The sequence below is a fragment of the Arabidopsis lyrata genome, assembly GCF_000004255.2.
Source record: "Arabidopsis lyrata subsp. lyrata unplaced genomic scaffold ARALYscaffold_7, whole genome shotgun sequence".
Lineage (NCBI taxonomy): Eukaryota > Viridiplantae > Streptophyta > Magnoliopsida > Brassicales > Brassicaceae > Arabidopsis > Arabidopsis lyrata.
In genome coordinates, this window is record NW_003302549.1 from 10,921,404 (window position 1) to 10,948,996 (window position 27,593).

General features: G+C 34.8%; 5 protein-coding genes across 7 annotated transcripts; all 5 read right to left on the minus strand.

Annotated features, from left to right (window-relative positions):
- Positions 1 to 245: 245 nt before the first annotated feature.
- Positions 246 to 976, minus strand: LOC9304075. Its single transcript, XM_002870007.2, has one exon. It carries the CDS (start codon positions 810 to 812, stop codon positions 333 to 335), a length of 480 nt encoding a protein of 159 aa, XP_002870053.1. The 5' UTR covers positions 813 to 976; the 3' UTR covers positions 246 to 332.
- A 59-nt stretch (positions 977 to 1,035) lies between these two features.
- LOC9306125 (eukaryotic translation initiation factor 2 subunit gamma) lies at positions 1,036 to 3,294 on the minus strand. 3 transcript variants are annotated; one of them, XM_021019739.1, is made up of 8 exons: positions 3,136 to 3,294; positions 2,867 to 3,004; positions 2,607 to 2,781; positions 2,426 to 2,528; positions 2,115 to 2,342; positions 1,797 to 2,015; positions 1,453 to 1,713; positions 1,226 to 1,328 (listed from the first exon to the last, which is right to left on the minus strand). In XM_021019739.1, exons 2-8 carry the CDS (start codon positions 2,994 to 2,996, stop codon positions 1,308 to 1,310), a joined length of 1,137 nt encoding a protein of 378 aa, XP_020875398.1. In that variant the 5' UTR covers positions 2,997 to 3,004; positions 3,136 to 3,294; the 3' UTR covers positions 1,226 to 1,307. The 3 variants fall into 3 exon arrangements, with proteins under 3 accessions (XP_020875396.1, XP_020875397.1, XP_020875398.1); XM_021019737.1 differs by having other exon boundaries at positions 1,036 to 1,713; XM_021019738.1 differs by having other exon boundaries at positions 1,036 to 1,713; positions 2,867 to 3,007.
- Positions 3,295 to 4,255: 961 nt separating this feature from the next.
- On the minus strand, positions 4,256 to 5,450 carry LOC9306126. The gene has a single exon (XM_021019991.1). It carries the CDS (start codon positions 5,448 to 5,450, stop codon positions 4,458 to 4,460), a length of 993 nt encoding a protein of 330 aa, XP_020875650.1. The 3' UTR covers positions 4,256 to 4,457.
- A 969-nt stretch (positions 5,451 to 6,419) lies between these two features.
- On the minus strand, positions 6,420 to 8,729 carry LOC9306127 (translation initiation factor eIF-2B subunit epsilon). The gene has a single exon (XM_002870010.2). The coding sequence runs from the start codon at positions 8,664 to 8,666 to the stop codon at positions 6,531 to 6,533; it is 2,136 nt and encodes a 711-aa protein (XP_002870056.1). The 5' UTR covers positions 8,667 to 8,729; the 3' UTR covers positions 6,420 to 6,530.
- Positions 8,730 to 9,366: 637 nt separating this feature from the next.
- Positions 9,367 to 17,641, minus strand: LOC9306128 (potassium channel KAT2). The gene is made up of 12 exons (XM_002870011.2): positions 17,250 to 17,641; positions 16,928 to 17,143; positions 16,682 to 16,837; positions 16,526 to 16,583; positions 16,126 to 16,443; positions 15,744 to 15,983; positions 15,549 to 15,647; positions 15,425 to 15,457; positions 15,151 to 15,336; positions 14,575 to 15,061; positions 14,315 to 14,454; positions 9,367 to 9,463 (listed from the first exon to the last, which is right to left on the minus strand). The coding sequence occupies exons 1-11, from the start codon at positions 17,426 to 17,428 to the stop codon at positions 14,321 to 14,323; spliced, it is 2,106 nt and encodes a 701-aa protein (XP_002870057.1). The 5' UTR covers positions 17,429 to 17,641; the 3' UTR covers positions 9,367 to 9,463; positions 14,315 to 14,320.
- Between the last annotated feature and the right edge of the window lie 9,952 nt (positions 17,642 to 27,593).

The following is a 27,593-nucleotide window of genomic DNA, read 5'->3' on the forward strand; positions in this document are numbered from 1 at the left end:
ATCGGCTTAATATACTCCTTTGTTCTTGCCGCAAAACGATGCGTTTTGACCTTGAATAAATAGACAAATATGCTTTTTCTCTCCATATTATCTGACCGATCTCTTAAGTTTAATTTTATAGAATAAAATCTGTACGTACGGAAAATAAGTAGTTTTGTAAATGCAAAGTATACGAACAATCAAACATCAATATGCAAAGTATTTTCATACACTTGACAGTCAAAAAATGCATCGATCATTCCGAATAAAAAAAGAAAGAAATTTTATAAAAGATGAAAATTACAAAAGTGCCACGAGAGGAACAAAATCGTTTCACGTACCGGTAACGATCTCTAGGGTTGTGTAGAAAGATCGCAAAAGAGAGTGGTAGCAGAATTAGGGTTCTGGTTATGGCATGGAGATGAACCGGAAGGAGGTACAAATCCTTTGGGAAGCATAACGGAGAAAGTATCCGGTCGAACCGGACGGTTTAAACCGTTACTCTTCTTGGCCATCATCTTGAAGTAGTCAGCACGGCGACGAAGAGTATGTCGATAGTAGAAGTAGTAGTGGTGATCGTAACGACGACGACGGTGGTGGTGGTTTCGTTGCAACCGCCGGTTCAAGATAAACGGCGTCGTTTTCTTGATGTACACGAGTTGGTGCGGTGATTCATTGCCGTTGAGATAAGCTTCCGTCTTTTGTGTTGATGATACTCTTGTTTCTTGATTCGAAGATGATGATGATGGTGAGATGAGGAAGACGAGAGTGAGAATAAGAGAGACGATGAAGCTTTTTAGAAGACTCTGTTTCATCAAAACCAAATCATCCATTGGGATTGAGAGAAAGTAGGTTTTGGTTGAGAGAAAGAGAGAGCGTAAAGATGAAACAAAAGATGAGAACGAGGAGGGAACTAGAATTATATAAATCCTTTTGATGGTGCAAAATTAATTAGTGATAAGTATATCATTAATGAAAATATGATTTTGTTTTCTAAATTTCGTCGATGTTGTTAATTAAATATGAATATAGTTTTATATTTGTACTCGCAATAGATTAAATTGAAAATTGAAGGGACTAATGTGAAGTCGAAAGAAAGTGATCGAACATACAAAGGTTCACATGTTTATTATTTTTGAATGCAAAAAAAAAAAATTCATCACTACCTCATTAGAAAGGAGGAGGAGGAACATCGATGGTGGTTCCAGCAAGAATCTGACCCTTACCAATAAGACGCCAATGCCTATCGACACGGCGGCTTAAAGCCACCTTCTCTCCTATGGTGGTACACACCGGAGACGTCAGTTGAAGTTTCACCATATCTTTCTTCACTCCAATAACCTTAGCTCCTGTAGACATGGACCCGATGTTAACCATTAGTATCTCTTCTTTGGTTAGCTTTGACACTTTCATTTGCTTCTCTTTTTCCTTTGTCCTCACTCCAATGAGACGAGTCAGAAGCTGGAAACTTACTTCAAGCTCAACAAAGACATCAGGGAGAGTTCCCATTTCACCAAGGACTTGACCAACCAACCTATCAGCACGCGTAAGCGTAGGGTCCATGGTTGTTCCAACTCCAATTAGACCTCCCGGGACAGCGAACTGAAGCTCGTTCTGTTCCGCGTAAAGTGAAGTTATACGGGAGTAAATTGGAGTGCATTTTGAGTTTCCAAGTTCATCTTTGCCAGTGATACCAGGTCTAATTTCAATCAGTTGGTTCACTTTCAAAACTCCCTAACAAAGAGAGACACATATCAATACAAAATTGTTTCACACTCAAGTAAGAACAGAGGAGAAACAGAGAGATTAAAACATACCTGGAGGATACTTCCACCAGCAACTCCACCTTTCATTTCATGACCAGCAGAGCCAGGTTTATTGACATCGAAAGAACGAATCACAATCATCTTTGGCGGTGACACAAAGTCTCTCACAGGGATTGGTATCTTCTTGACAATGTATTCACTCACAACATCAATGTTGTATTTAAGTTGTGCTGAGACAGGAACTATAGGTGCATCCTCGGCATTTGTGTTCTGCACCAAGAATAAAATATAAATGTGACAGCAAATCTGAGAACCAAAGTGAGGAAGTCATGAAACATGTAACAACAGAGATAAGAAAATCAATCAAACCGTTATAAATTTCTGAATCGCCTCGTGCTGTTCAGTGGCGGCTTTCTCATTAATGAGATCAATCTTGTTCTGAAGGATTATGATATGCTTAAGACGCATCATATCAACAGAAGCAAGATGTTCAGCAGTTTGTGGTTGTGGACAAGTCTCATTAGCAGCAATTAGAAGTAAAGCACCATCCATGATTGCTGCTCCATTGAGCATTGTCGCCATAAGAATATCATGTCCCTGATGAATACAAAACAGCTCAATTACATATAGCCATTGGTTCTAGTTTTGAGAGACAAAGTGTAAATAAAACTCATTAGTACCGGACAATCGACAAATGAGACATGTCTCAGTAGTTTCATCTTGCATTTCTCAAATCCAGGGACATCACAATTCGGGTTGTCTTCTTTTCCACTCCCATAAGACCTAAAATTAACAAATAAGCTGCTGCTAGAGCCTAGACATACCCTTATCATATAAAAAAAAAACAAGATTAAGACTCACTTGTAACACATTGGTCTAGGGCACTTGTCATCCTCACATTTGTAAATCTTTGCATTTGCATAACCAAGTTTAATGGTAATGTTACGCTCCAGTTCATTCTTAAAACGCACAGTCTGAACACCAGAGATAGCTTTCACAATAGTCGATTTACCGTGTGCGACATGGCCAATGGTTCCTGAGATATATAGCACAGTGTTGGTTTCTTTGACATCAAGTTATATTATAGACCTAGAAGAGCTAGCAAAAGCAGATTTTTTTACCTATATTTATGGTCGCTTGGCGAGAAATGACCTCGGGAGACAGAGGATGTAACTTTGTTACATCAAGTTTACTTAGATCTTGCTCAGCCAAACCCTTGTTACGCGAAATTAACACAGATTGTTGAACCATCTTTTATCCTGCTAAAACCATGAGATCAATCAAAATTCTGAAACCGAAATTGTGGTTTTATCCTGCTTAAAACTAAGAAATCAATCAAAATTCTGAAACCGATATTAGGGTTTCTATACAATAACGATTTCATGCATACCTTGGTTTCTGTTCACAAAACACCACAATAATTTCGATTCTCAGTCGATTCCGACTAATCTGCGTACTGTAAAGTCTCGCTTTGTTTAATCAGTCTCTAACACTTCGTTGCCCGAAATTTTGAGCTCGCTCGATGATAGATGAAAATTTGTAGATTGAAACTGTAACAGGATAAGCATATATCATGGTTCTGTTAAACCAAACTCTCAATTATCTTATTTCCGGTTTAGTTACTCTATTTCAGTAAACCAAGTCTAAGTGTGTTTAGATCGAGTATATGTAGGCCTTTGGCCATCTTTGAGAAACTTAATCAAACAAACAATTATCTTCTTCAATCTTTTTTATTTCTCTCGATCATCATCATCTTCCATTAACACCGAATCTTAGATCTTCGAGGTGATCTTTCACCTTCTGAGCTTTGATTTGCCAATCTCCAGATTCTCGGTGAATCTCTGGATTGGATTTATCTTACCTTATTTTTACTGTTTCAGAAACCTTTTTTATTTGTCTATCAAAACTGCCTAGGCCTAGTCTTTATTTTTAGTGAATCATCAGAACCCAATATGGCCCAATATTGAAACCGTTAAAAAATAAAGTCGAATTTAAAAACACACATCTTTTATAGAATTCCTCATTTTACTCTTTGCTAAACATACATTTTAAAGAAATTTGAATCTCTCTCTTTTTGGACGTTTTCTTGTTACAGCTGCCTATAATCAAAAACAGTTGAAAGAAGAATTGACACTAATGAAAATTTTCAACTTCTTTATAAGGAAAAGTCATATTCATATAGTTTAAGGTAACTAGGTAAGAGTAGGACCACTAGCATGCAATGCTTAAATTTCCATTTTTAAGATAGGAAAGACTTTTATACGATTTGTCAAGTACCACCAAGTGACGACCAGGTGGATGATATACTTTCTCGAATAAAAGCAAGAAATCAGTACTGTTTTCTTAATCTCAAGCATCTTTTATCTATCACGTGGACATTTTGAATATTATATATTCAAATTGCTGCATACTTGTAACTTGTCTCAGATGTTCTACATATATCAACGCAGAGATGTACAACGAATTTAGAGTTCTTTTGTTTGTCTATTAAATTTAACGTAAAAATAAAGTAATAAAAGATTAGCATTTTTATTAACAAACCAAAGTAGAGTTTCTTAACCAAACCACAATATAAGTAGAGTTTGCAACACAATAAATAGTAATACTTCAAATCTTAAACCACACAGATTAAAAGATAGATAACGAAAAAGAAACACAGAGAAATAACTTAAGAGTCATGAGGTAGATATATATAAAGAGAAGAACATTAGGCTAAGCGCGAACCTCAACCCAAACTCCGTCAATGTAAGAAACGCTTTGACCGTCATTAGCACCCCAAGTGTTGTTTCTCACTCTCTCGCGATCAGTTTTAGTGCCTATAATGGCTAGAGTTTGTGGAGATATCTGAAGACGATCTTTCATCTGATCAAAAGATTGGCCGTGGAAAGGATTCCAATCGATGGGATCATTCTCTTGAGTCTTTGAGACATTCCATTCTTGGGTTTGGAAGGTGAAGTCAAAACTATGGTCCGATAATAAAATTGATATTTTGTCCGCAGATGGGGAGATGGACTGTATAGTCGAATTATAAATGTCATGGTATGAGGTAGGGATATGAGTCACTGACCAGTCCTGATCCCATTCTCCGTTCCTCTTGGCTACATAATATATTTGTAGATTAGGAACATGCACATACGGTATATCCATAAGATTATTATCGTGAAAGCTATCGCCTAGGAGACAAGCATAAGTATTGTCTTCACGTGGATCTCCCGTGAGCACACCGTAACGGATCACACTCTCCCGACGTGGGTTTCCAAAGGTGAGAACGGGTAGTACGGTGAGAACGGGTAGTTGGTACCGTTGTGAAGTGAATGGGTTGTATAAGAAAGTTTGGTGGTGTTCGCGTCGGTGTGTGGCAATGGAGTTGGACATAACAACCCAACCCAATGTTGATCCTAAGAATTTGGCCCCTTCAAGATTTGGGTCTTTCCTATAGTGTAGACTCTCTCTCACAGGGTCATAGAAATGGGCATGTCGGGATCCCATTTCACGGTACAACAACCAAGGCCTTTCCTCTCTGAAACTTCCATCACGGAAAGAAGGAAACGTTTTCCTCCAATGACTGTTGACGCGCCTTAGTGCCTCATATTCGGCAAAGTTAGGGTTAAGCAAATTTGTAGATGTTCTGAGGAGCTCTTGAGGCAAACTTCCCCATGAATCCCTGCAAGAGAAACAAATTTGAGAGAAGTGAGATGACAGCATAAACTATAAGAATTAACAAAAAAAAAATGGAAGATAAATTTTCTGAAGGATGTTCTCAAAAATCCCTTCCAAAAATGATATGATAGCAAGAAGAATAATTTTGAGAGAAATGAAATCTGATAGCAGAAACTAAATATGAATTAAGAAAAAATGAAAGAAAATATTTTGCTAGCTACATTTAAAAAAAAAAAAAACATTGCAAGAAACAAGTTAATGAAATGATAGCAATGATATATAAATTTTGAGATGAACCATAGTGATAACACAAACTATGAGAGAAAAGAATGGAAGAGGGTAGTTTGTTTAGATACATTTCGAAGAGAGCAGTCTTTTAGTGATTCTTGTTTGAACAGAGAAATTTCGTTTGATAAATAATGTGTGTGGGGAGATAGAATGAAGAGAATACAAGTTTTATAGAAAAACTGAACCATAGCTTTAAGTTAAAACGAATATTTTCTTCAGAAGTACATTAACACACAATCTACTAAAATTAACAAAGAAAAATATATTAAAGAAATATAATTATGATTTCGTGCTTTCTTTCTCATTAGTCATTACCTAACACCAACATTATCACCATGGTGACGCGATCTCCAGCCACCATATTTCAAAGTAATCCTATATTAAGTAATTAAGCTTTTTTAAGACTTGATTATAGCCGTCAATTTTAAGTTTGTTACACTTTATCTTCTTTTTTCCACGTACCTTAAGTCCATGCTGGTCCCATATCCACGTTATGAAGTTACCAAAGACGGTAATAATGTTTTGTAGACGTAAGGACACAAAAGTAAAGGTTGAATTGGGAAGTTTCGTTTGACACTCACATTTTAATCTGCTTTACTCTATCTACAAAACGTTTCGTATGAGTTCGTCTGATAGCCTAGTCGACATATCTCTTGCACATACACGTATACAATAGATTGATGGGAAATATCTTATTCAACAACAAAACAAACATAAGATTGTTGATTATGCCAGTTAAATAACTGAGTACTATCTCTTAAATGTAAATTATCAACTTACAAAATAGGCTGTATAATGAAATTACATTGCAACACATAAACTCACGTTTTTACCAATTCAGCTATCTTCTTCTTCTTCTTCCTCCTCAGATGCTTCCTTGAGCCACTGTATGAATGCCTCACATTGATTCAGATAAACTTTGTCACATTCGTCTGCGCCTGCTTTCTCTTCGCCCCATCTCAAGATAGCACCTTCTTGCACCACGTCTTTGTCATACAGAAAATGCACAATCTGAGCAAACAAAGGGCCCAACTCTTCAGATTCCTCACACATCTCTTCGAATTTCATTATCACCTCTATCTGTTCATCAATTTGCTTTAAATAAAACCCAAGAAGTCCCTTCCATTTAGTAATGATAGTCGTTGCGTTTCTGTACAATTCACTAGCAGAATTATGTGGAGTATTTACTGCCAGTCTCATCATAGAGTAGAATACTGCTCCAGCACAATCTGCAGATGCCATGTTGTACGCAAATCGGCGTGAGTTAATCAAGCGAATTACATGGTCCACATCATCCTTTATAATGGCCATTAAGAAGGTTTCTTCAACCTCTCTCTCAAAGTAGCCATAGTCATCATTTGCATCAGTGTTAATACTATCAGTATCGGATTTCAACTCTCCAGCAGGTGGGACAACACTTTCATCCTCTATGTCATCATCGTCCATCGCCCGAGTGATATCAGCAAGTTTATCCATGGGGATTGGTACAACAGAATGTTTCCACTCCTCATCATGAGCGCTGTCACATACTTCCCATATGTAACCTGTTCCATCAGGACCAAGCTCAGATGCTTTGGACTCAATTTGCAAATTATGTACGCCTGATAAAAGATCTGCAGTCCCGCTGCTACTACCAGCATATTCCATCTCTTCATCGCTGTCTTCTGTAGTTGGCTGTTGAAGTAAAGAGACCTTTGAATATGTAGGTACAACAAAATCCCGCCCAACTACAACATTGAAAGACAAAACAACACCAGGCTGCAGAACAGCTCCTGCTCTGATTTTCACCCCATCACAGACAATAGCATTCCTTATCTCACACCCATCTTCAATCGTAACATTGTTCCATATGTATGAGCCTTGTATCACCACATTTGATCCAATAGAACATCCATTCCCAATAACAGAGTTAAAGATTTTACCTCCATTACCAATTCTGGTGCCGTATCCAATGACAGTGGAAGCTCCAATATCAGCGGAGCGTGATTGAACTGCATCAGAAGCCCGGTATATCCCCTGTCTCCCGAGCATTAGAGAGCATTTTCCGCTGAAATTGATATCAGGTACGAACGGGTATGTCCACCTCTGGATTATATTCTTGCTAACCATATCATAGCTCCGTAAATTTTCAATCCTTGTAGCATAAAAACTCGACTGAATCTCATGAGTAAAAATCTTGTAACCCATAATATCATCAACAAGCAAACCATTGACAAAATGACGGCGCAGATGTTGATAATCAAAGTTATCCTCAAAGAGACTAAGCACCTCAGGAGAACAAATGTCAATGTAACAATCCTGCATATCATTGCATAGTAAAACAGTACTATCCAACAATGACTTATCTAAGCAAACGTCCCCGATTCTCGCATTACCTTCCTCGTAACGAACAAGCTGTTTCGTTAAAGGATCTACCGCAATGAAGAGTTGATCAGATCCTAATCCTAGTCTAGACTGCTTCTTAATAACCATAGTCATGATAGCTTTCTCATCTTTCTTCTTCCTATCTCTATGTTCTTGAATCAAATCAGCAAGTGGCATATTACTAACAGTATCACCACTAACAAGAACAAAATCACCTTGAATCTGAGACGTCTCTGTCTGTTGTTCATATATATAACGCAGAGCATCACCAACACTTGTGGATTTGGGAGACACTATCGTTCTCACCAACAAGTTTGGGTTTGAGCGTGAGTACCATTCGGATTTCTCTAGGTAATCGATGACCTGGGACGAGTGAACACAACAGAACACGAAAATATCTTCGATTCCAGCTGATTCGAGCCATGCTAAAGTGTAATCAATCATCGGGATGTTCACTAGCGGCAATAGTACCTTTGGGCGTTCTAGGGTTATGGGACGGAATTGAGTGGTGAAGCTGTCCGCTAGAACTATGGCTTGTAACCGTTGACGAGTCAGATCCTCCGAATCATCTCGAACCCTAGCCACGGCGGGTTTCTTCTGAGCACCCATATCTCCGATCAATTCGATTGAAACCAAAATTCACGACAGACGTAAAGTCGTAAACAAATCCTCGCATGATAAAATCTTTAATACGATTTTTAAGATTGTTTTATTTTAATATTAACTAGGCCCAGTCTCATTTATTAGTAATTAACTCATCTAAGCCCAATCAGGCCCAATATTGAAACCTATATAAACTCGAATGTTTACGCTTAAGCGGGAAATGCTCTGTAGAATTGAGAATTCAGTCTTTGTTTCTTCTCGAGTTCTTCACATACAGAGAAATCGCAGATTGATGCAAGTGTAAACACGTGTTTCCGATCTCAATGAGAATGAAGTTTCGCCGGATAATTTCCAGGTTGCTTCTTCATCGAAATTTCTGGTTTCTTCTATTGATTCGGCATTTGACAGTACATGAATTTACTGAATATAGTTTTTGATTTGTTACTTGACGAATATCTTAAGTCACGTTTATGGATCTGGGAGATGAAATTAGCCGTTAATATATGGGATTCAACTCTAGTTTTAGTTTCCTATTTAGATATAATCATTAATAGTGACGTGAACGCCAAGTGTTTGATTATATGATCTTCTTCTCGAAACCTCATCGATTGTGATTAGTCGAGAAATGTGATCGTGTTCCATGTCATTTTTTCGATTAGCGTTTGATGGATTAGTATTCTCCTGTTAAAAGTTATCTAGGATCTTCTTTGATTAACAAATTTTTTCTATTAAACTTGGGAGAATTTTACATTGCCGGCAGATATACATACGTACTCTATGGAAAGACAATAATGGTTACTAGATATAAGATGCTGTGAAAGTGATGATTCTATTGATATGAGATTACATGAGCTTTATACAGAGACAATTGAGCTATACAAGGCAACATAATATTTACACAAAAATGAGAATAATTTGACAGAGATGATTGTGGTCAATCATATATGTTAGCTTGATTTGCATATCCTTAATACGCCCCCTCAAGATGGAGGGACTAAGGTGACTCCAATCTTGTTGCGCAGATAGTGAAATATTGCTCGAGATAGAGGTTTGGTGAGTGCATCCGCTAGCTGATCTTTGGTGGAAACATGTGAGACTCGTAGTATACCGGATTGAATTAACTCTCGGATGAAGTGATAGTCAATCGCAATGTGCTTCATTCTTGAATGAAAAACTGGATTTGCACACAAATAAGTAGCACCAATGTTGTCGCAGTATATTGACGGAGCAGCATGGAGCTTGAGACCAAGTTCAGAAAGTAGTGATTGTATCCAAATGAGTTCTGAAGCAGCATTTGCTACCGCTCTATATTCTGCTTCTGTGGATGATCTAGCAACACCTTTCTGTTTCTTCGAGGACCAAGATATTGGCTGTCCTCCAAGGTAGATGATATAAGCATTCGTTGAGACACAGTCAGCTACATCCCCTGCCCAGTCAGCATCAGAAAATCCATGAAGGCTGAGAGGATTACCTTTGCGAAAGTAGAGTCCGTAGGAACTTGTTCCAGCAAGGTAACGCAGCACTCTTTTAGCTGCTTGCCAATGATCAACCGTTGGGGAGTGCATGAACTGGGATAGACGATTTACAGCGTATGCAATATCCGGTCTAGTAAAGGCTAGATATTGAAGACTGCCAACCAATGTTCTATATTCAGTGGGATTAGAGTAAGCTTCACCGGCCAATGTGAGCTTCGGAGAAGTCGCCATTGGTGTTGTAACTGGTTTGGCGTCTTGCATGTTCATCTTCGTTAACAGGTCTAAGACGTATTTTTGCTGATTTAGATGCAGTCCAGCCTCTGTTCTTATAGCCTCAATGCCAAGAAAATATGAAATTTCTCCCATGTCTTTGACTGAGAAACGAGACCCGAGATTCTGTAAAACGCTTTCAACAGCCTTTGCATTGTTACCTGTGACAATGATGTCGTCTACATATACCAATACATAGACCAGCAGCTTGTCTCGATTGAGAACAAATAAAGATGTATCTGAAAGAGAATTGTGGAATCCAGCGCTTACAAGGTAATTCTTGAGCTCCAAGTACCAAGCTCTAGGTGCTTGTTTGAGTCCGTATAGCGCTTTCTTCAGATGACAAACATATGATGGGTGATCGGGATCCACAAATCCTTGCGGCTGCGAGACATAAACATCTTCAATAAGTCTTCCTTGAAGAAACGCGTTATTGACGTCAACTTGACGAATTGGCCATGAGAGTGAAACAGCAACATCTAGGACGATTCGGATTGTAGTACTCTTAATAACTGGACTGAATGTCTCTTGGAAATCGATTCCTTGTTGTTGATTGTAGCCCTTAGCAACCAGCCGTGATTTGTATTTATCGACACTACCATCGGGAAGAAACTTAGTCCGAAATATCCACTTGGTGTCGATGACATTGTAGGATGGATGCGGAGGGACGAGATCCCATGTTTGGTGACGAATTTGTGAGTTAAATTCATCAGACATGGAGTTTCGCCATCTTGAATCACGGAGAGCTTGAGCCACTGTTCTAGGTTCGTCATTGGATGCGGAGACAACCGTAGAGGTGAGACCAAATTTTGGATTTGGTTTAACAATCTGATTCTTCGCTCGGGTTCGCATTGGGTGATGATTCTGGGGTTGATTTTGCGGATTTGATTGTTGTTGTGAAGCAGGAACCGGCTGAATCAATTGCTCAGGTGAAGAAGATGTCGACGTTGTCTGCGTTTCTTTAGAGCTTGAGTTTTGGGCCGAAGAAGATGACATGTGAGGACTTTGAGAATGGGCCTCTGTTTGTGATGGACTCTGTTGGGCCTGTTGTGAGAGATTTGTTGATGTTGGTGAGAGCCCATTGGAGGATTGAATGTTTGAATTGTTGTCGAGATTGACAGCAGAGCCGGAACCGGTGACAGACTCCCGTGGTGTTGTCGGAGCAGCTGAGTCATCGGCGTTGGAATTTTCCGACGGTCCCGACGGTGGTGAAGAGTCGGAGCACAAAGGAGCCATTGTTGACTCCAAGGACTGTGGCGGAGCTTCTGTGAATGGCGGAGATGATAATTTGATAGTGGTATGAGATGGAGCTGAAGAAGATGGTGACTGTGAGTCATCAACAGAATTTGAGAGAGTTATTGAAAGGGATTTGAAAGGAAATTTGGTTTCATCAAAGATAACATGACGAGAGACATAGATTCGATGAGATTGTGGTTCTAGACAAAGATATGCACTTTGAGTTAGGGAGTAGCCTAAGAAGACACAGGGAAGCGATTTAGGTTGGAGTTTGTGAGAGTTATACGGCTTAAGCCATGGAAAACAGAGGGATCCGAAAACTTTGAGTTTGTTGTAGTTTGGTGTTTGAGCAAAAAGTTTGTGATAAGGTGATTGAAAAGAGAGAATTGGAGTGGGCATTCGGTTTATGAGAAATACTGCAGCAGCAAAGGCATACGACCAGTAGGTCGTTGGGATTTGAGAGTGAGTAAGAAGAGCTAGACCCGTTTCGACAATGTGTCGATGTCGCCTTTCGGCGAGGCCATTATGCTCGGGAGTGTGAGGAGGAGAAGTAAGATGACTTATACCATGAGTGGATAGAAAGGATTTAAGAGCTATAAACTCTCCTCCATTGTCAGAGAAGAGAGTTCCAATTTTTGAGGAGAAGCGATTTTCAACGAGAGGTTTGAATTTGATAAATGTGTCACGGACTTGTGATTTTTGAGTGAGAGGGTATAGCCAAGTATATCTTGTGTAGTGGTCTACGATGATGAGATAGTATTTGAAGTTATCTATAGAAAGAATGGGAGATGTCCAAACATCGGAGAATAGATATTCAAGAGGACGAGTAGAAACTATGGAAGATTGAGAGAAAGAAAGCTTATGACTTTTATTAGTTAAGCAATCACTGCAAGAGAGTGGCTTTGACAGAGAATCAGAAATAGGTAAATGAAAACTTGAAACAATCTTTTGTAAAATAGAAAGTGATGGATGGCCAAGCCTAGAGTGTCATGTAGAAGCATCTGATTTGAGATTGGTGGTGGAGGTTGCGAAAACAGAAGCTTGAGAAGATGGAATTGGCCATTCATAGAGCTCATTTTTAGTACGTCCCTGGAGTAACGGGGCCCCCGTGCTCAGATCCTTCACCTGAAAGGAAGCCGGAAAGAATTTGACCGAAACACGGTTAGCATTGCATAGCTTATATACTGAGATAAGGTTCTTTTTAATATCAGGAACATAAAGAACATCAGTAAGAGAGAAAGGTCGAGTTTTAGAAGAGAGACAAGCCGAACCAGTGTGAGTGATGGGAAGACCCTTTCCATCACCGATTACCACTTCTTCTCCGCCATTGTATGGCTGATGAAGACTGAGATTAGCCAGGTCAGAAGAGATATGGTGGGTAGCCGCAGAATCAAGGAGCCATGGATTGGTGGTGGCCGGATTTGCAGCAGTGAAGTGAGCTCTTGGCTGCCAGGCTGTAGGAGACGGTGAGTTCTGTGGCTGAGCATATGGCTGCATAGACAACTGAGTGCAGCGCCTTGCACTGTGACCATAGACTCCACATATCTGACAACGTCCCTGATAAGGACGAGGCCCCTTGAAGTCATTGGATTGACGTTGTTGAGGCTGCCAGGAGTTGTTGCGCTGGTTGGACTTGTTTTGAGGCTTGTAATTGTTGTTGCGGTAGTGAGTAGCAGCAGTGTTGGCTGTCACCGGTGTTGGAAGAATGGGTTGTGCGGACAGAAGCTTGGACTCATGATTGATAAGCTTCTCGTGAAGCTCAGTCAGAGTTGGTGGAGTGTCACGGCCTTCCACTTGGTCTGTGATGGATTTGTATTCTTCAGGCAGTCCTTGAAGAATCATCTCCACTTGATCTTCATGGTCAAGGGCTTTTCCCAGCAAAGCAAGCTCATCGAAGCGGGTGACAAGACCTTGAACATAGGCATCAATCGTTTTGTTGTCTTTCTTCCAGTTGTTGACTTGAATCTTGAGTTGACGTATGTGACCGCGGCTTGGCTTAGCATAGGTGGAGGCAAGTTTGGTCCATATCTCAGCAGCAGAGTTGGCCCGAGAGAGGAGCGGCTGGATGGAGACAGAGATAGCACCAATAAGAGCGCTATAAATGAGTTTGTCTTGTCGGGTACAATGCACAAACTCTGGATTTTGGGAGATGACACCATTGACGGTGACTGTGGCTGCGGGAAAAGCCTTGGATCCATCGAGATAGGCAGCAAGATCATACCCATCGAAGAGAGCATGGACTTGCTTGCTCCACATAAGGTAGTTGGAGGCGGTGAGTTTAGTAACATTTGACATGTTGACATGGAGAAGAGAATCAGTTTTTGTGGAGATGGTTTCAAAGGAAGCGTTCACGCCTGTGGTGGATGTGGACATGGTGAGTTTGACCGGAACAGAGAAGAAACGGAAAAAAAAAGAGGAGATTTGAAGAAAGAAGGAACGGCGGCCAAGGAGAAAGAAAAAAAAAATTTTAGGTCTAGGTATCTAGAGCTCTGATACCATATAAGATGCTGTGAAAGTGATGATTCTATTGATATGAGATTACATGAGCTTTATACAGAGACAATTGAGCTATACAAGGCAACATAATATTTACACAATAATGAGAATAATTTGACAGAGATGATTGTGGTCAATCATATATGTTAGCTTGATTTGCATATCCTTAATACTAGAGTCACGTTAGGAGTTTATAGCTTCGTACTCATTGATTAAAAAATACAAATGATCACCATCTCTAATCACATCTACATCATCTATTTCTGCGTTTTCCGCATTCATGACCTTTGTGAAGCTTTTGTATCCAAATTTGTCACCTGCATCATTTCCCACTTTGTTTAGTGAATACTGTCTATGAAAAATACGGTACATAGAAATCTCGTGTTTTCTTATTATTTCTGTAGTTTCTTAGAGCATTTAAAAGTTAATGATCTTACCTGCAAGTTTTAGCAGCTCTTCTATGGAAGCAGGAAGTATTATCAGCTTCGACAAATCTTTTTCCCGAGACTTCAAGTGGATGGTGAGTCTCTTATCTTTTGGTTTTACAGCTTCATGTTGTTTGATTTGGATGTTTGATCTGCAATATGGATATGCTTCCTGTGAATGAAATTCAAATGAGGTAAGATCTGCATTAGAGCAACCCTTTCCATCAAATTCTTTCTTTGGTTTTAACCCTTCTTCTATCTCTATCCTATGTTCTCGAGCTCTTTTCTTTTCACTGTAACCAGATCTTGAATCCCTCCATTCAGTTGACCCCATATCAATATTTTTTGTATCATGCAGTTGTAAATATTTGTGTCCCTGTCCTTGATCACTGGTGTTTCCTTCTTCTGTCTTTGGATCACCACCAAGCCACTCCTGGAGAAGTGAGTCTGCTTCTGTATTTGGATCATCAATTGCTATTGACTGTTGCCCTCTAAGTTTCTGCATATTTCAACATGAGTTGGTATTGACTATTTGATTGTGAAAACATCTCTGAAACGACTTAGTTATATTGTATCTTTCTTACTTACCATGAAGAGGTTGTTCATTATGACACGTCCATCTTCGATATGAGCTCGCATAGCACTCATTAGAGATTTCTTGCTTATGCGTAGTATTTGAGATAGTTCAGTTGTCCTAACTGTGAAAGGTTGTGGTGTATAGCATAACACACCAATCTCTCCAAATGCATCGCCAACAACCGCCTTGCCTTGAACCTACATGAATGTAAGGATTATGGTTACTGCTCTTTCTTTCAGCTAACAGTTCTACAGTGAAGTTCTTTAAAATATATTGTTCACATACCTGATCTTCTTCGCCAACATAGACAGTAAAATCCTGCACAATCACCACATGAGCGAGTAAATATGTTACAAGGTTACTTCAACATTCCTATACCGTTATTGAGTTTTTATTTTCAGCCACTCACCACTGCCCCTGAGACTAGAACGTAAAGGTCAGTAGGAGCTTCGTTCTGTAGTATTACATCTTCTCTTGGTGGGAAATATTCGGCGTCTATATCTGAAACCTTGGTTGGAAAAGGTATATCGAGTTGGTAACTTTATGGAACAAGCACATAGAGAAAGAAATGGACAAATAAAGAGTTTACAAATGAGTATTTTACCAACTGAAATAGGAAGTTGTGAGAAACTCCCTGAAAGAGGTAGACGTTCTGAACGATTGGGAAGAAGAGATAGTTTGCAATGCTTGATCGAATTGCTTTCGGCAAACCGTTCAAGGTTTCTTGTTGTTTCAGACCCTCTGTTTTGAACTTTAAGCAAATGTGTGATAACATTTGGTCTTGTATGTTTGGTGGAAGTTGGTTTCTTGATGCAAACTCTGAAGCAGCTCTTACTGTATCTCTCTGTTAAATTAAATGAATCAGGTTTCTTATTTGTTTAACTGAAAGGACAAATATTATAATGGCTGTATTTGATTATTATTAACCTATGAGTCTATTTTTTGAAGGGATTGGCGTGAAGTCGAAAGAAAGTTATTGAACTTACAAAGTTTCTGGTGCGGCTAGTCCAATGAACCACAAGGTTGGTCATATTTCCAATCAGGTAAGATGTAAAACCGAGGTTGAAGAGCATGAAAAACACAAAGAACAACATTTCTCTTGGATTCTCGGCATGTAAGTCTCCATAACCTGTAGTTGTTAATGTCGTAATTGACCAGTAAAGAGCAGTAACATATCTACTCCATACGCTTGTCTCCTTGAAATTTGGGTAGACAGCTCCAATCCATGTTTTTGTTGGATCAGGATATCGATCTGCAATGAGGTAGTTGAAGCATCCAGCACAATGTACTGCAAACAGTGTGACCTGATATAGAAAAGTATACTTTGTAAGTGAGTAGCATTTATAAATGTAAAGAAAAGAATATTCCTCTGTTTTTGAGACTTACCGAAATGAGTTTTGTGCAGCGTGTCCAGAAATAGTTGAAGCGGATATCTTTCTCAAGCCTGAAGCAGAGGAAAAATGAGAGATTGAGCTTTAGATTAATTCTTCAAATGGTAAATCTTCTAAACTTGAAAAAAATAGCTTAGTATTGAAAATGAACCTTGCAAACAGGGAGCTAACTCGTCTAAGACGCCAGAGCCTGAGCATACTAAGAACTCTGAATCCTATTTCGCTTCCGTTGTAATTGAACAGAAGACTCAGTGACTGGAATGGAGCTGTTGAGCAGACATCAAAGGCGAACCAAGTAGAAAGGTACCTGAAAACATATTCATTATGAAAATGAGATTATCTGCTTCCTTTAGAAACGTAAAAACTGTACTAGTGTCGTTATGTACTTTTTTCTCACCTTATAGCTATTTTCTTAGGTTTATCGACTAGAAGATAAGAGTGGCTGTCAAGATAAGCAACGAAGAAGGTGAGAATGATATCAATGGCAAAGAAGCCATTGACAATGTTGTCAATGATGAAAAGCGCGTCTTTCTTGTAGGTGATGAAGGCAAACTCAAAAGGACAAATCCAAGCTGAGTAAATCACAAGAATGACCAGCCACATCTCCCATGCCCTGAATTCAACATTAAGCCACCACAACTCAAGAAGTCAACAAAACAAAAACAGAACAGAACAGAACGAGGAAATGTGCAAGAAAGAGTTGTGAAGATATACAACACCTGAAACGTGGATCGAAAGGAGAGATGATGTGTTTGCGGAGCTTAGTTGATTGGTTTATTCTAGCTCCAAGAGATGGTAAGAGATCAGCAGAGAGGAAACTACTGTGTTTGAATGTATCCATATTGTATTCTTCGACGCAGAATCGTTTGAAGAAGTTTCTAGTACTAGAGATTGGCATCGTTCTTGTGTTGAGGTGCTTTCTCTTCAACAAAGGTTGGTTATAAATATATTGATGAAACTTGTGACAAGTATCACAAGCTAACGAACTTTTTTTTTTTGCTTTCTCTCTCTCACGTTGGTTCTGACTTTTACAACACCAACTTGCTCTGACCCATTTCTTATCGTTTTCTAGAATGAAAAAAACGAATTTTTGTTTTTGCAGGGGAAGGTTTTAACTGTTTTGCACGGACTTAGTGCACCATTAATGCAACAAAAACCCACAAAGAAGGCTTACACAAGAAATGATTAAGAAGGTGAAATAAGAATCGAGTTTCACGTTTGGTAAGATGTATTTTTAAGTGGCAGACATTGAGATTTTACAGAGTTTCTGGTTCTGACAGGAAGTAAAGATTTGAAATTTAGAGAGAGGAAGAAGAAGAAGAAGAAGAAGAAGAAAGAGGCAATGTGGTAATGGACTTGATGAGATTGTGACTGTGGTGGGATATCCATTTACTTAGCATTTGAGGCTAATATATATATGCATACACACAAATGTGTATGTGTGTGACTTAATAGCAAAATTTTGGTGTGTTTTTATTACAGGAATCTAGAAATGGACCAGGTAAGGGAAAATAAAAAGAAAAGATGGTCAGAATAGAATTTTGTAAGGGCCAAAAGGGATAAAGATAAGTAAATATTCTACTATTCGTTAAGTATCTAATATATATACTTTACGGTATTTTCAAAAACATTGCTTAATTGAATTCTCTTTTGGTAAAATTGCTTATTTTACAAAGAGTTTAGTTACAAGAAAAACAACAATTCTTAGATTTTTTACCTGGACAGCTAATATGTAATGATGACACGTGGACCAATATAGGTTTCCACATTTGTTGTTTCTTGTCTTTGATTCAGGATAGTTTTAATTATTATTATTAACTTTTAGCGTCTTGATTTATGTTAGATATGTTTGTACGTGTGTTTTCCCTGGAAAGCTTATATAGACCGTTCGTTTATTTTAATTTAGAAAGATTAATCCTTAATTACGCGTAAACATCTAATCAGGGAATTGACACACGAAAAAAACATCCACTCAGAGAATCAAACACGAAAGGAAAGAACAAAAATATATTAATTAGATAGTAAAAGCAGACATTTAAATTCTGTTTCACACTATGCATTATAATGGAAACTTATTGTAGTAACAATCACAACGTGTATTTCAGTGATAATGTTTTCTCAATTAGGGAAATTTTCTTAAACAAGATTAATTATATATATTGAAAAAATGTTATTATGGATCATGTTTGTCTATAGTTTTTTTTTTCTTGCAGAACTTACAAAAAAAATCAGATATAACATAATGCTAATTATATTCTTTTAAATACTAACATGCTAATTTTTTTTTTATTTTTTTTAAAATCAGATATAACATAATGCTAATTATATTCTCTTAAAAACTAACATGTATGTCGAACAAAAAAAAAAAAAACTAACATGTTCTATTTTGTCCTTATTTTTTTTTGTTTTATAAAGATCCTGAATAATTTTCACTAGAGACAAATTTTGCCTGCGGATATATTCTTGTTGTTTTAGTGATTAGTTTTTGTTCTAACTCTAAAAATAGTACAACAAATTAAATGAAGTATGTTATTACAAAAAAAAAAATCGATGGTTTAACTAAAATTTAGAATGTCTATAAGAAGACTAACCAAAAACATTCAACTCATTTTGTATGAACTATTCGATGGTTTTAACTAAAATTTAGTTCTATTCGCTTGCCAATTCTTTCTGTGCAAGTAGCACAATTATCGTAAACGGCTATTAATCCACTATAACCCACTCGGTATAAGAATCGGTTAAATCTTGCACATGCAAAAAGAGACATTGGGTCCAAATGATTCAATATTTTTTTGTCGTTATTTTTAAATGGGGAAACACAGTTTTGGACTCGGAAGTCACAACCCATACTAGGTGTCAGGTGACATACATTTGTAACTATTTGACTGAGAGAACCTAAACCATAAACCGATATTTTCCCAGCGATAACCGGGGGTGATCTTGGTTTCTAACTCTCCCCAGATGTTTGATTGATTTCTAATATAAAAATTTACCGTTGGTTGATTGGTTGTCTTACTAGACAACAGATCTTGACCTGTAAGTGATTAGTCAATCTTTAATTTTTAATTTAATACACGTTCAAATTTTATAGTAAGAAAAGAAGAGAACTTACTTTTTTTTAGAGAACTTACTTTGCGTTTTCGCGTTTTGGCCTTTTACTTTCTATTCAATATTGCTTATATTGTTTTTATCATATGATAAATCTTTGTAAACTTGTAATCAGAATTAGAGTAATGTAGCATCCTTATAAATGGTTGTAAACTTGTAATCAGAATTTTGTAGGTGTAAGAAAAAGGAAAAGAATTTTAATCATTTGCGTTTTCGGTTTGACATTTTAGCTTTATTGCCTTATCATGATAAATCTTTGTACGTAATCATAATTAGAGTAATGTACTAGCACCCATATATAGGTTTATTCTCTTTTAATCTGTCATCATGATTATTGCCGTTTTAGAACGAAATTGAATTATCTGGTTAACATGAATTAGAAAACGATAATTCTAATTAATTAGTAGGACTAGCTACGATCCAAATGACGGCTTTAGTAGTGGGTCGAACATACACGGTCCGGTTTCATCCATGGACTGTCTGCATATGGCGATTTATGTCACGTGCGTTTTATATATAAAAAAAAAGTTTGGCTTAACGTAGAATTTGCTTTCGCTCTACTCCCAAATTTTTTTGGAAGAATTCTTTTTTATCTTATGACAAATAAAAATTAAGAAACATATTTTTTAATTTTGTAAACTGCACATCTCATAACATTGGTATTTTGCGTCATTATCTTTTTATGATTAGTAATAAATCTATTAAAATACTAATGCTATATCTATAATATATATATATATATATATATATATATATATATTACTATAAACTACTAATGCTATATTACTAACCATAAAAAAAAACACTCGTAGCATGCATCGCTGAAGTACCCAATACCCGATATGTTTTTTTTGTTGTTGAACTAGGATATGACCCGCGGTACACCGCGGGTTAATTATTTGATTTTTTTTTTTTAATCTTTTTATACTGATGAAATAGATAATTGTAACTAAAAAATAGAAATTTAATTTGTATTTGTTTTGTTTAGTGTTTAAAATTATATAATTATATTTTAATTTGAAAATCCTAGGATTTCACCCGTGATATATATTGTCCCATATTAATATCAATCCAAATCCGTCCCACCATCTAATATCATCCCATAAAATTAATCATCATTTTTATTATTTTTTTAATAACACTTTTTTAAAAAGATATATAATTCGAATCAATTTAAAATTCTACTTTCAAATGGTTTCTATAATATATATATATATTTTAAAATTAATGTGTGTTTCTGGACCAACACATAAAAATAATTTATAATTGTATCTTAAAATACTAAATAATTATATTTTGATTTGTTAATTTTAGGATTTCACCCGTGGTATATTGTACCGTTTTGGATAATTGTAGAAATTAAGGAAATATCCGAATGACTCAATTCCGAGTCAGAGTAAAAAAAAACGACCTGATTAAACGCGTAAATTTGTTCTTCAAAAATATTAATATAGATTGTACACATACTTTTTTTCTTTATCGATTGAGTAATATATGTCCGTTTAAAAAATTTTGAATCATAGCATATGCAGAAAAAAAATCTAAAGTTTTATTAACTATATATATATATATATATATATATATATATAAGATAATATAAAAGTGAAATGAGAAACATATATTTATGTTTAAATTAGGTAGAGACTTTTTAGGAAATTAGCTCAAATTTGTTATATTAGCATTAAATCATCATATTTGATTTCCTTATTTATTAAAATCGTAGACAATATGCCATAAATAAAAAGTTTAGATATATTAATTATTTGAGAAAAAAAAATATATATATATATATATATATATATATATTTTATTAATTAATTTCATTTTTAAATTTTACCAAAATTTAAGGAAAGATCCGATTGAAAATTTTCGGGTCAAAATCAGAAAAAAAAAACCCGACCCGATTGTATTCCTTAAAATGTACTTTAAAAATTTTAAGTAGATTTTTTTCTTCATCGATTGAGTAATATATGTCCGTTTTTAAAATTTTGAATCATAGCATATGCAGAAAAAAAATCTAAAGTTTTATTAACTATATATTTTTTATAATATAAATATAAGATCAAATAAAAGTAAAATGAGAATCATATATTTATGTTTAAATTAGGTAGAGATTTTTTAGGAAATTATCTCAAATTTGTTATATTAGCATCAAATCATCATATTTGATTTCCTTATCTATAAAAATCGTAAAAAATATTCCATAAATAAAGTGTTTAGGTATAGTAATTAGTTGAGAGTATATATTTTTTTTAGATTTTATTATAATAATTTCGTTTTTGATATTTGACAAAATTTAAGGGAAGATCCAATTGAAGATTTCCAGGTCAAAATTAAAAAAAAACCCGACCCGATTGGATTCCTTAAAAGTGTTGCAAAAATGTATAGTAGATTTAGAATGTATCACTACTTGTACTTCTATATGATATTTTGCTGGTTTTGCCTAAACTATTTACCGTTAACCATAAAATAATTAGGTTCTCGAATTTTGCTTAGTAGGTTATGCCTCACGGGATTAGATTATATGTAGTTATAATAGATTGTGGCCGGGTCAAAATCAAAATGAATTCCTCGTGATCACAGTCCTACTATGTGAGACTTTTTGTTATGAAATTGAAAAGAAACTAAAATTTGGTTTTGATTTGGTCCATTTGTTTAACTATATATAAATGAAAAACCGTTTAAGAACTCTAATCGCACTAGCAAATAGCAATAAAAAGAACAAAAAATAATTGACCAATTCTAGTAATCAAACTTTTTTTTTTTTTTTTTTTTTTTTTTTTTTTTTTGGGCAAAATTCTAGTAATCAAACTATGCTTCTTCTTTTTTACCATGGGTTGTGTTCATTTGGTCGGAATACAAACAACGTAAAATCCTTCTAATTTCGGATTTTGTTTCAATATTTCATCAATTAAGAGTAAAAATCTAATTACATGAAAAGAAAATCATAGAATCATAAAACTATAAAAGGCAAAGAGAGAATCTTGGTGGAGGATCTTAGAAGATAAAGCCAAGAGGTAAAGTGGTCCTTGAGGACAATGATGAAGGGTGTCCTTAATTACTGCCTTCAAAGCTTCTATGTTAGGCCTTCATATTCACGTGGTCCGTTTACTTTCTATATGTTTTGTATAGCCAAATAAATTCATGCATGAGTATCTAGCAAATATTTGATTTCTTTCGAAAAATTGGAACATTAATTAAAAGATCTTTTATGTGGAAATATAATAACATTTTTTTATCAATGCGCTTTGATTTTGTATGGACTATATATAAATGATCTATGTTGACAGTATTAAAAACAATTATTATTTGAGACAAACATAAAAATTCATGAGTATCGAACAAAACTTTGACTCTTTCTAATAAATTAGAATCTTAAAACAACTTTTGGTAATATAGTAAAAATACATTTTCATGTCAATACATTTTTTTTTTTTTTTGAATTACTATACATGATAGTATGTTGACATTATTATATAGAATTGTGAATTGGCAAAAATATACATTTTTGCTTATTTTCTTAAGATATATATATTACCAATAGTATTGTTGGCAAATTTTCGTGTTTTAATTGATATCATATTAAAATGTGTTTTCTAGAAATTACATTTTAGTTTTATAAAAATAATTTAAATTTGTGTATAGAAATTAAACATCTGAGTAGATTATGTTTGAAATAGTCTCATTATGTATTTTAGTTATATTGTAATATTTTTTTTTTTGCATTTGCTTCCAAAGTTTATATTTTAACACAAGGATCTATGGTTATGGAGGTTTAATTTGTGAATGGTGCAAGACATTTTACGTAGGATATCAGTAAGAGATAATATGTACAATTAAAAGAAAAAGTACATTAGAAGGTTGGAACCGGGAAAAGGAAACTTGTTCACGAGTTCTCTAGTAATTTGAATGGAACAATTTGTTTCCACCCAAAAGAAAATGATTGACAGCTCGATTGCTGAAATTGGTCTAGCTTCCGAGTATTTGAATCTCTTTCTTGTTATTGTCAAAGAGACAAAAAAATTAAATTGTTTACGACGGAATCACTATATTTTGTTGGAGGGAGAATAAAAAATCAATGTAAAAAACTCAAAAACATCTTAGAAATGAGAACGAAACCGATCCACCACAAAAAGCTGATAGAAAGTGAATGTCATAGTTGATTCCCATCTTGAGATATGAAAATTTGAACACAACATTTGCTTCACCAATAGTTATTTACTTTTGAAATATAAAATATGAGAAATAAGAAATCATATATTCCTCAAATCAATGAAATAGTTTATAATGCATAGAACAAAACTAGTGAACTGCGTGTGTAAAGATGAATGATCTATGTTTTGTGAATTGGTTAATGTGTTAATACTTAATCCTAGATCAGAAAAATTATAGACTGACAATGTATTGTAGTTTATGGTTTTAATTAAGAGATATTGTTTTAAAAAATATAAAACCGTCGTTTTCAAATCCATGTAGAAAGAACTAGGTGTGTAGTCCACATTATGTTAACCAAAGTTTTTCTTTTGAAATATTACGCAGATTCTTTTATCTATATAAGTTTCAAAGGATATCAAAAAGAGAAAAAGAAAAGTAAATGGTTGTATTAAAAGGGTATTAGAAAGTGAAGATCAAACTTGATTCTAATATTTGTAGGCTAAAAGACACTAAAATGAAGTTGACTATTTGAATTCAACAAAAATGACTTGACATAGTATATTGATTAGCTCGAATATTTCGAATAAAATATGATTTTATATTAGTGTAATGAGAAATGTATGGTATATAGTATACTGTTTTGGTTCTCCTTATCATCAAAATTCTTTACGCCATAGTTGCGGACGATCTTAAAATATGCCATTTCCATAAGTGGTTATCATTCAAAAGTGTGTATAGTATACATATCATATAAAATAATGCAAATTCATAAGGAATTGGACGGCATAATTTTTTTTTTTCAAAAGGTGAATTCAGATTCCTCACAAGAATACCAAAAATTATACCAATATTGAAAAAAAAGCATCCCGTATACTAAAAAGTTATCTTCCGGAAACCTGTATGAATCATTTGAAATTAAGTGTTTAATTGTCTTCTTATTTAATGATTATTTTTCCTTTTATTTGTACAATTTTGTTTAATAATTGTACTAACTAGCTAGTACATGAATACCTTTAACAAAAAAAAAAAAAGGGCCTACTGCATGAATAAAATCTACTGAAATCGTCTAGATTCATAACACATTTTCTTGATGTAATTTAGTAAAGGTCTCATTCCTGCATACCAAAAAAGAACAAATACATACAATGCAACTACACTTACCCTTTCCAGATTGGTTGATTTATAGCTATATATTTTATGTATGTTAGATAAATAATTTTAAATCAAATTAAGCATGATTGATAAAATATTTATGGTGTGTTTTAAACTAGTTTTATAAATATAACACTACTAAATTCAAATATATATAAAAAATACTTCGCAGGGTAGCGCAGATTTCGACCTATGATATATATAATAATATAAAAATAACATAAAAAAATTAGCAGTTTATTAGCCTCTTCGGATGCGTTTTTTGAAAAAAATAAACATTCGTGTCTTATAAGTTGATTGACTGTATATTGTGAGATATACAGCAAAAAAATCCATCCTCAACACATACCTTATCAAACTATAGAAATATTAATTATTATTTTTATCTTTCCAAATTAATGGGGTAAGTTACTGCTACTGCATGTTTGTCTTAACAAAGTGACTATAGCCTCCTTAATTTGAGCTTTCTCAAATGTAAATTTTTTACATATGACGTACGTTCAGAGTGTCTGTGTGGGTATATATATTTTTAAATTTTATCTGAACATCCTACATATCATCATTCATCATATTTTAAACCCTATCATAACATTTTCACATAACAATATACCCATATCAGACATAATACTTATCATCGTATGATTTTAATCCGCAAAGACTCATTACCAGCAAATATCTTTCAGATTCTCTTTTCGCAGGTTATGTTCTGCTACGTATATTACAATATACTTGATCAGAAAACTAATCTTGATATGTTTTCTTTTAATATTAATATATTATAGTCACCTCTTATTAGCAAATTTGTAAACCAATGCATATTTATTGATGATTCTCATTTTTTACCGTTGTATTATTATATATATGTTGATAAATCTCCTTCTTTTTTTTTTTCTTTTTTTTTTTTTTTGCTACGGCCTCCATTTTAGCAAGTTCCAAACCAATTAATTAACTTTAGTGACTTAAGTCGCTGCCTCTTATAAGTATGTTCTTGACCAATGATTTATTCATTATTATTATTTTTCGTTAGCTATATGTTTTGTTTTCGTTTTCTCATGATGATGGCCTTTTTTTGGCCCGAGTTACTCTAACATGAGATGGATGAAAGTGGAGGTTTTAGATTTGGTCAAATCTACCATTTTGAAAAATGGAAGACCAAAATCAAAGAGCACTTATCCCTACATCTTTCGAGAGATTAGAGAAAAAAAAGTATACCTGAGAATTGAAAAATCTCTCACTATCAAAAATCCTTAATGATATTGCAAAACACTTTGGGCCTACCAACTATTGCAGGGGCATCAAAAATGTCATTTGTTACAGCATCTTGCATCTATCTTCTAATAAATATTTTGATCATGTGTCATACAATAACAATTTTGATAGAAGTTATATGGTTTTGGAGTAGTTAAATAGTTTCTTAATATTAGTTTTGATTGTTCTTGAAGAAAAACCAATGCCCTAAATTTAAATAAGTTTTGTTAGTGGAGAAGAACTCATTTTTTTGCTAAAACTTCTCAATTGACCTTTTTTCAATTGCGATTTCAATCATTTTTACCCACCTTTAAAAGTTTTTAATGGTCAGAAGATCCGGATTCCCGGATAATAGAAAAAACTTTCACTGTTTTACAAAGAGTGTCATTCTTTCACTTTCCACACAAATTAAAAAAATGTAAAAATTTATTTTATGCTCTTTAATAATACATTATAAAAGCTTTTTTCTCTAATTAATAAGTTAAAATAATATGGATAAAAAGAAATTTAGTATTAAAAGATGCATTGAAAACACAAAATGACACTTTTGTGATACTCCCTCCGTTTCGTTTTATTTGTCGTTTTAGGACTTAAATTTTGTTTCGTTTTAGTTGTCGTTTTAGGTTTTCAATGCAAATGTTTGGTAAAAATTCCAGTATTATCCCTATTGTTTTAATGTTGTGACCAATAAAATTTTTTATAAAAATATGTTAATAAAGGATAAAACAGAAAATTTAATGCTTTTCTTAATTTGTGTGAAAAAACCTTAAACGACAACTAAAACAAAACGGAGAGAGTACAAAATTAACACCTGAAAACGATACTTTTTGTAAAATAGAGGGAGTATATCCTAAAAGTTTGGTTATTTAAGTGGCCGAAAGTATTCTAACATATTAAATATCTAACTAAATCATTTTTTAATTTAATAAAAATATTAGAACGCTCAAATTAATTGTAACCTGAAACTCTGAATGTCATAGGCGTTAGGTGGAAAATGAACGTCTAAAAAAAATCATACATCATACCAATTCTTTTTTTTTTTGTCAAAAAATCATACCAATTCATATTCTCATGCATGTATATCTCTCAACATCTAATATTCGGGTTAATTGTTTTTATCCGTTTGCATATTGTATATATTAACACTTGTGCATTAGAATATTAACATTAAATGTTCTGATTAAATAGCCAAGAATATATCGATAATCTAAATAGGAGAAGAGTATTAATCAATAACACTCTTGACCATGCAGTGGAGTCGGTTTATCCTCTACATGCAGAACAGTTATAAGAATTTGTACTTCATATAGACCGCATCCGCATACAAATCGAGGGTGGAAAGAGAGCAAATGTTCCATTAATAGGTCGAGGACCAATGTGGACCCAATATAGCTCAGCCA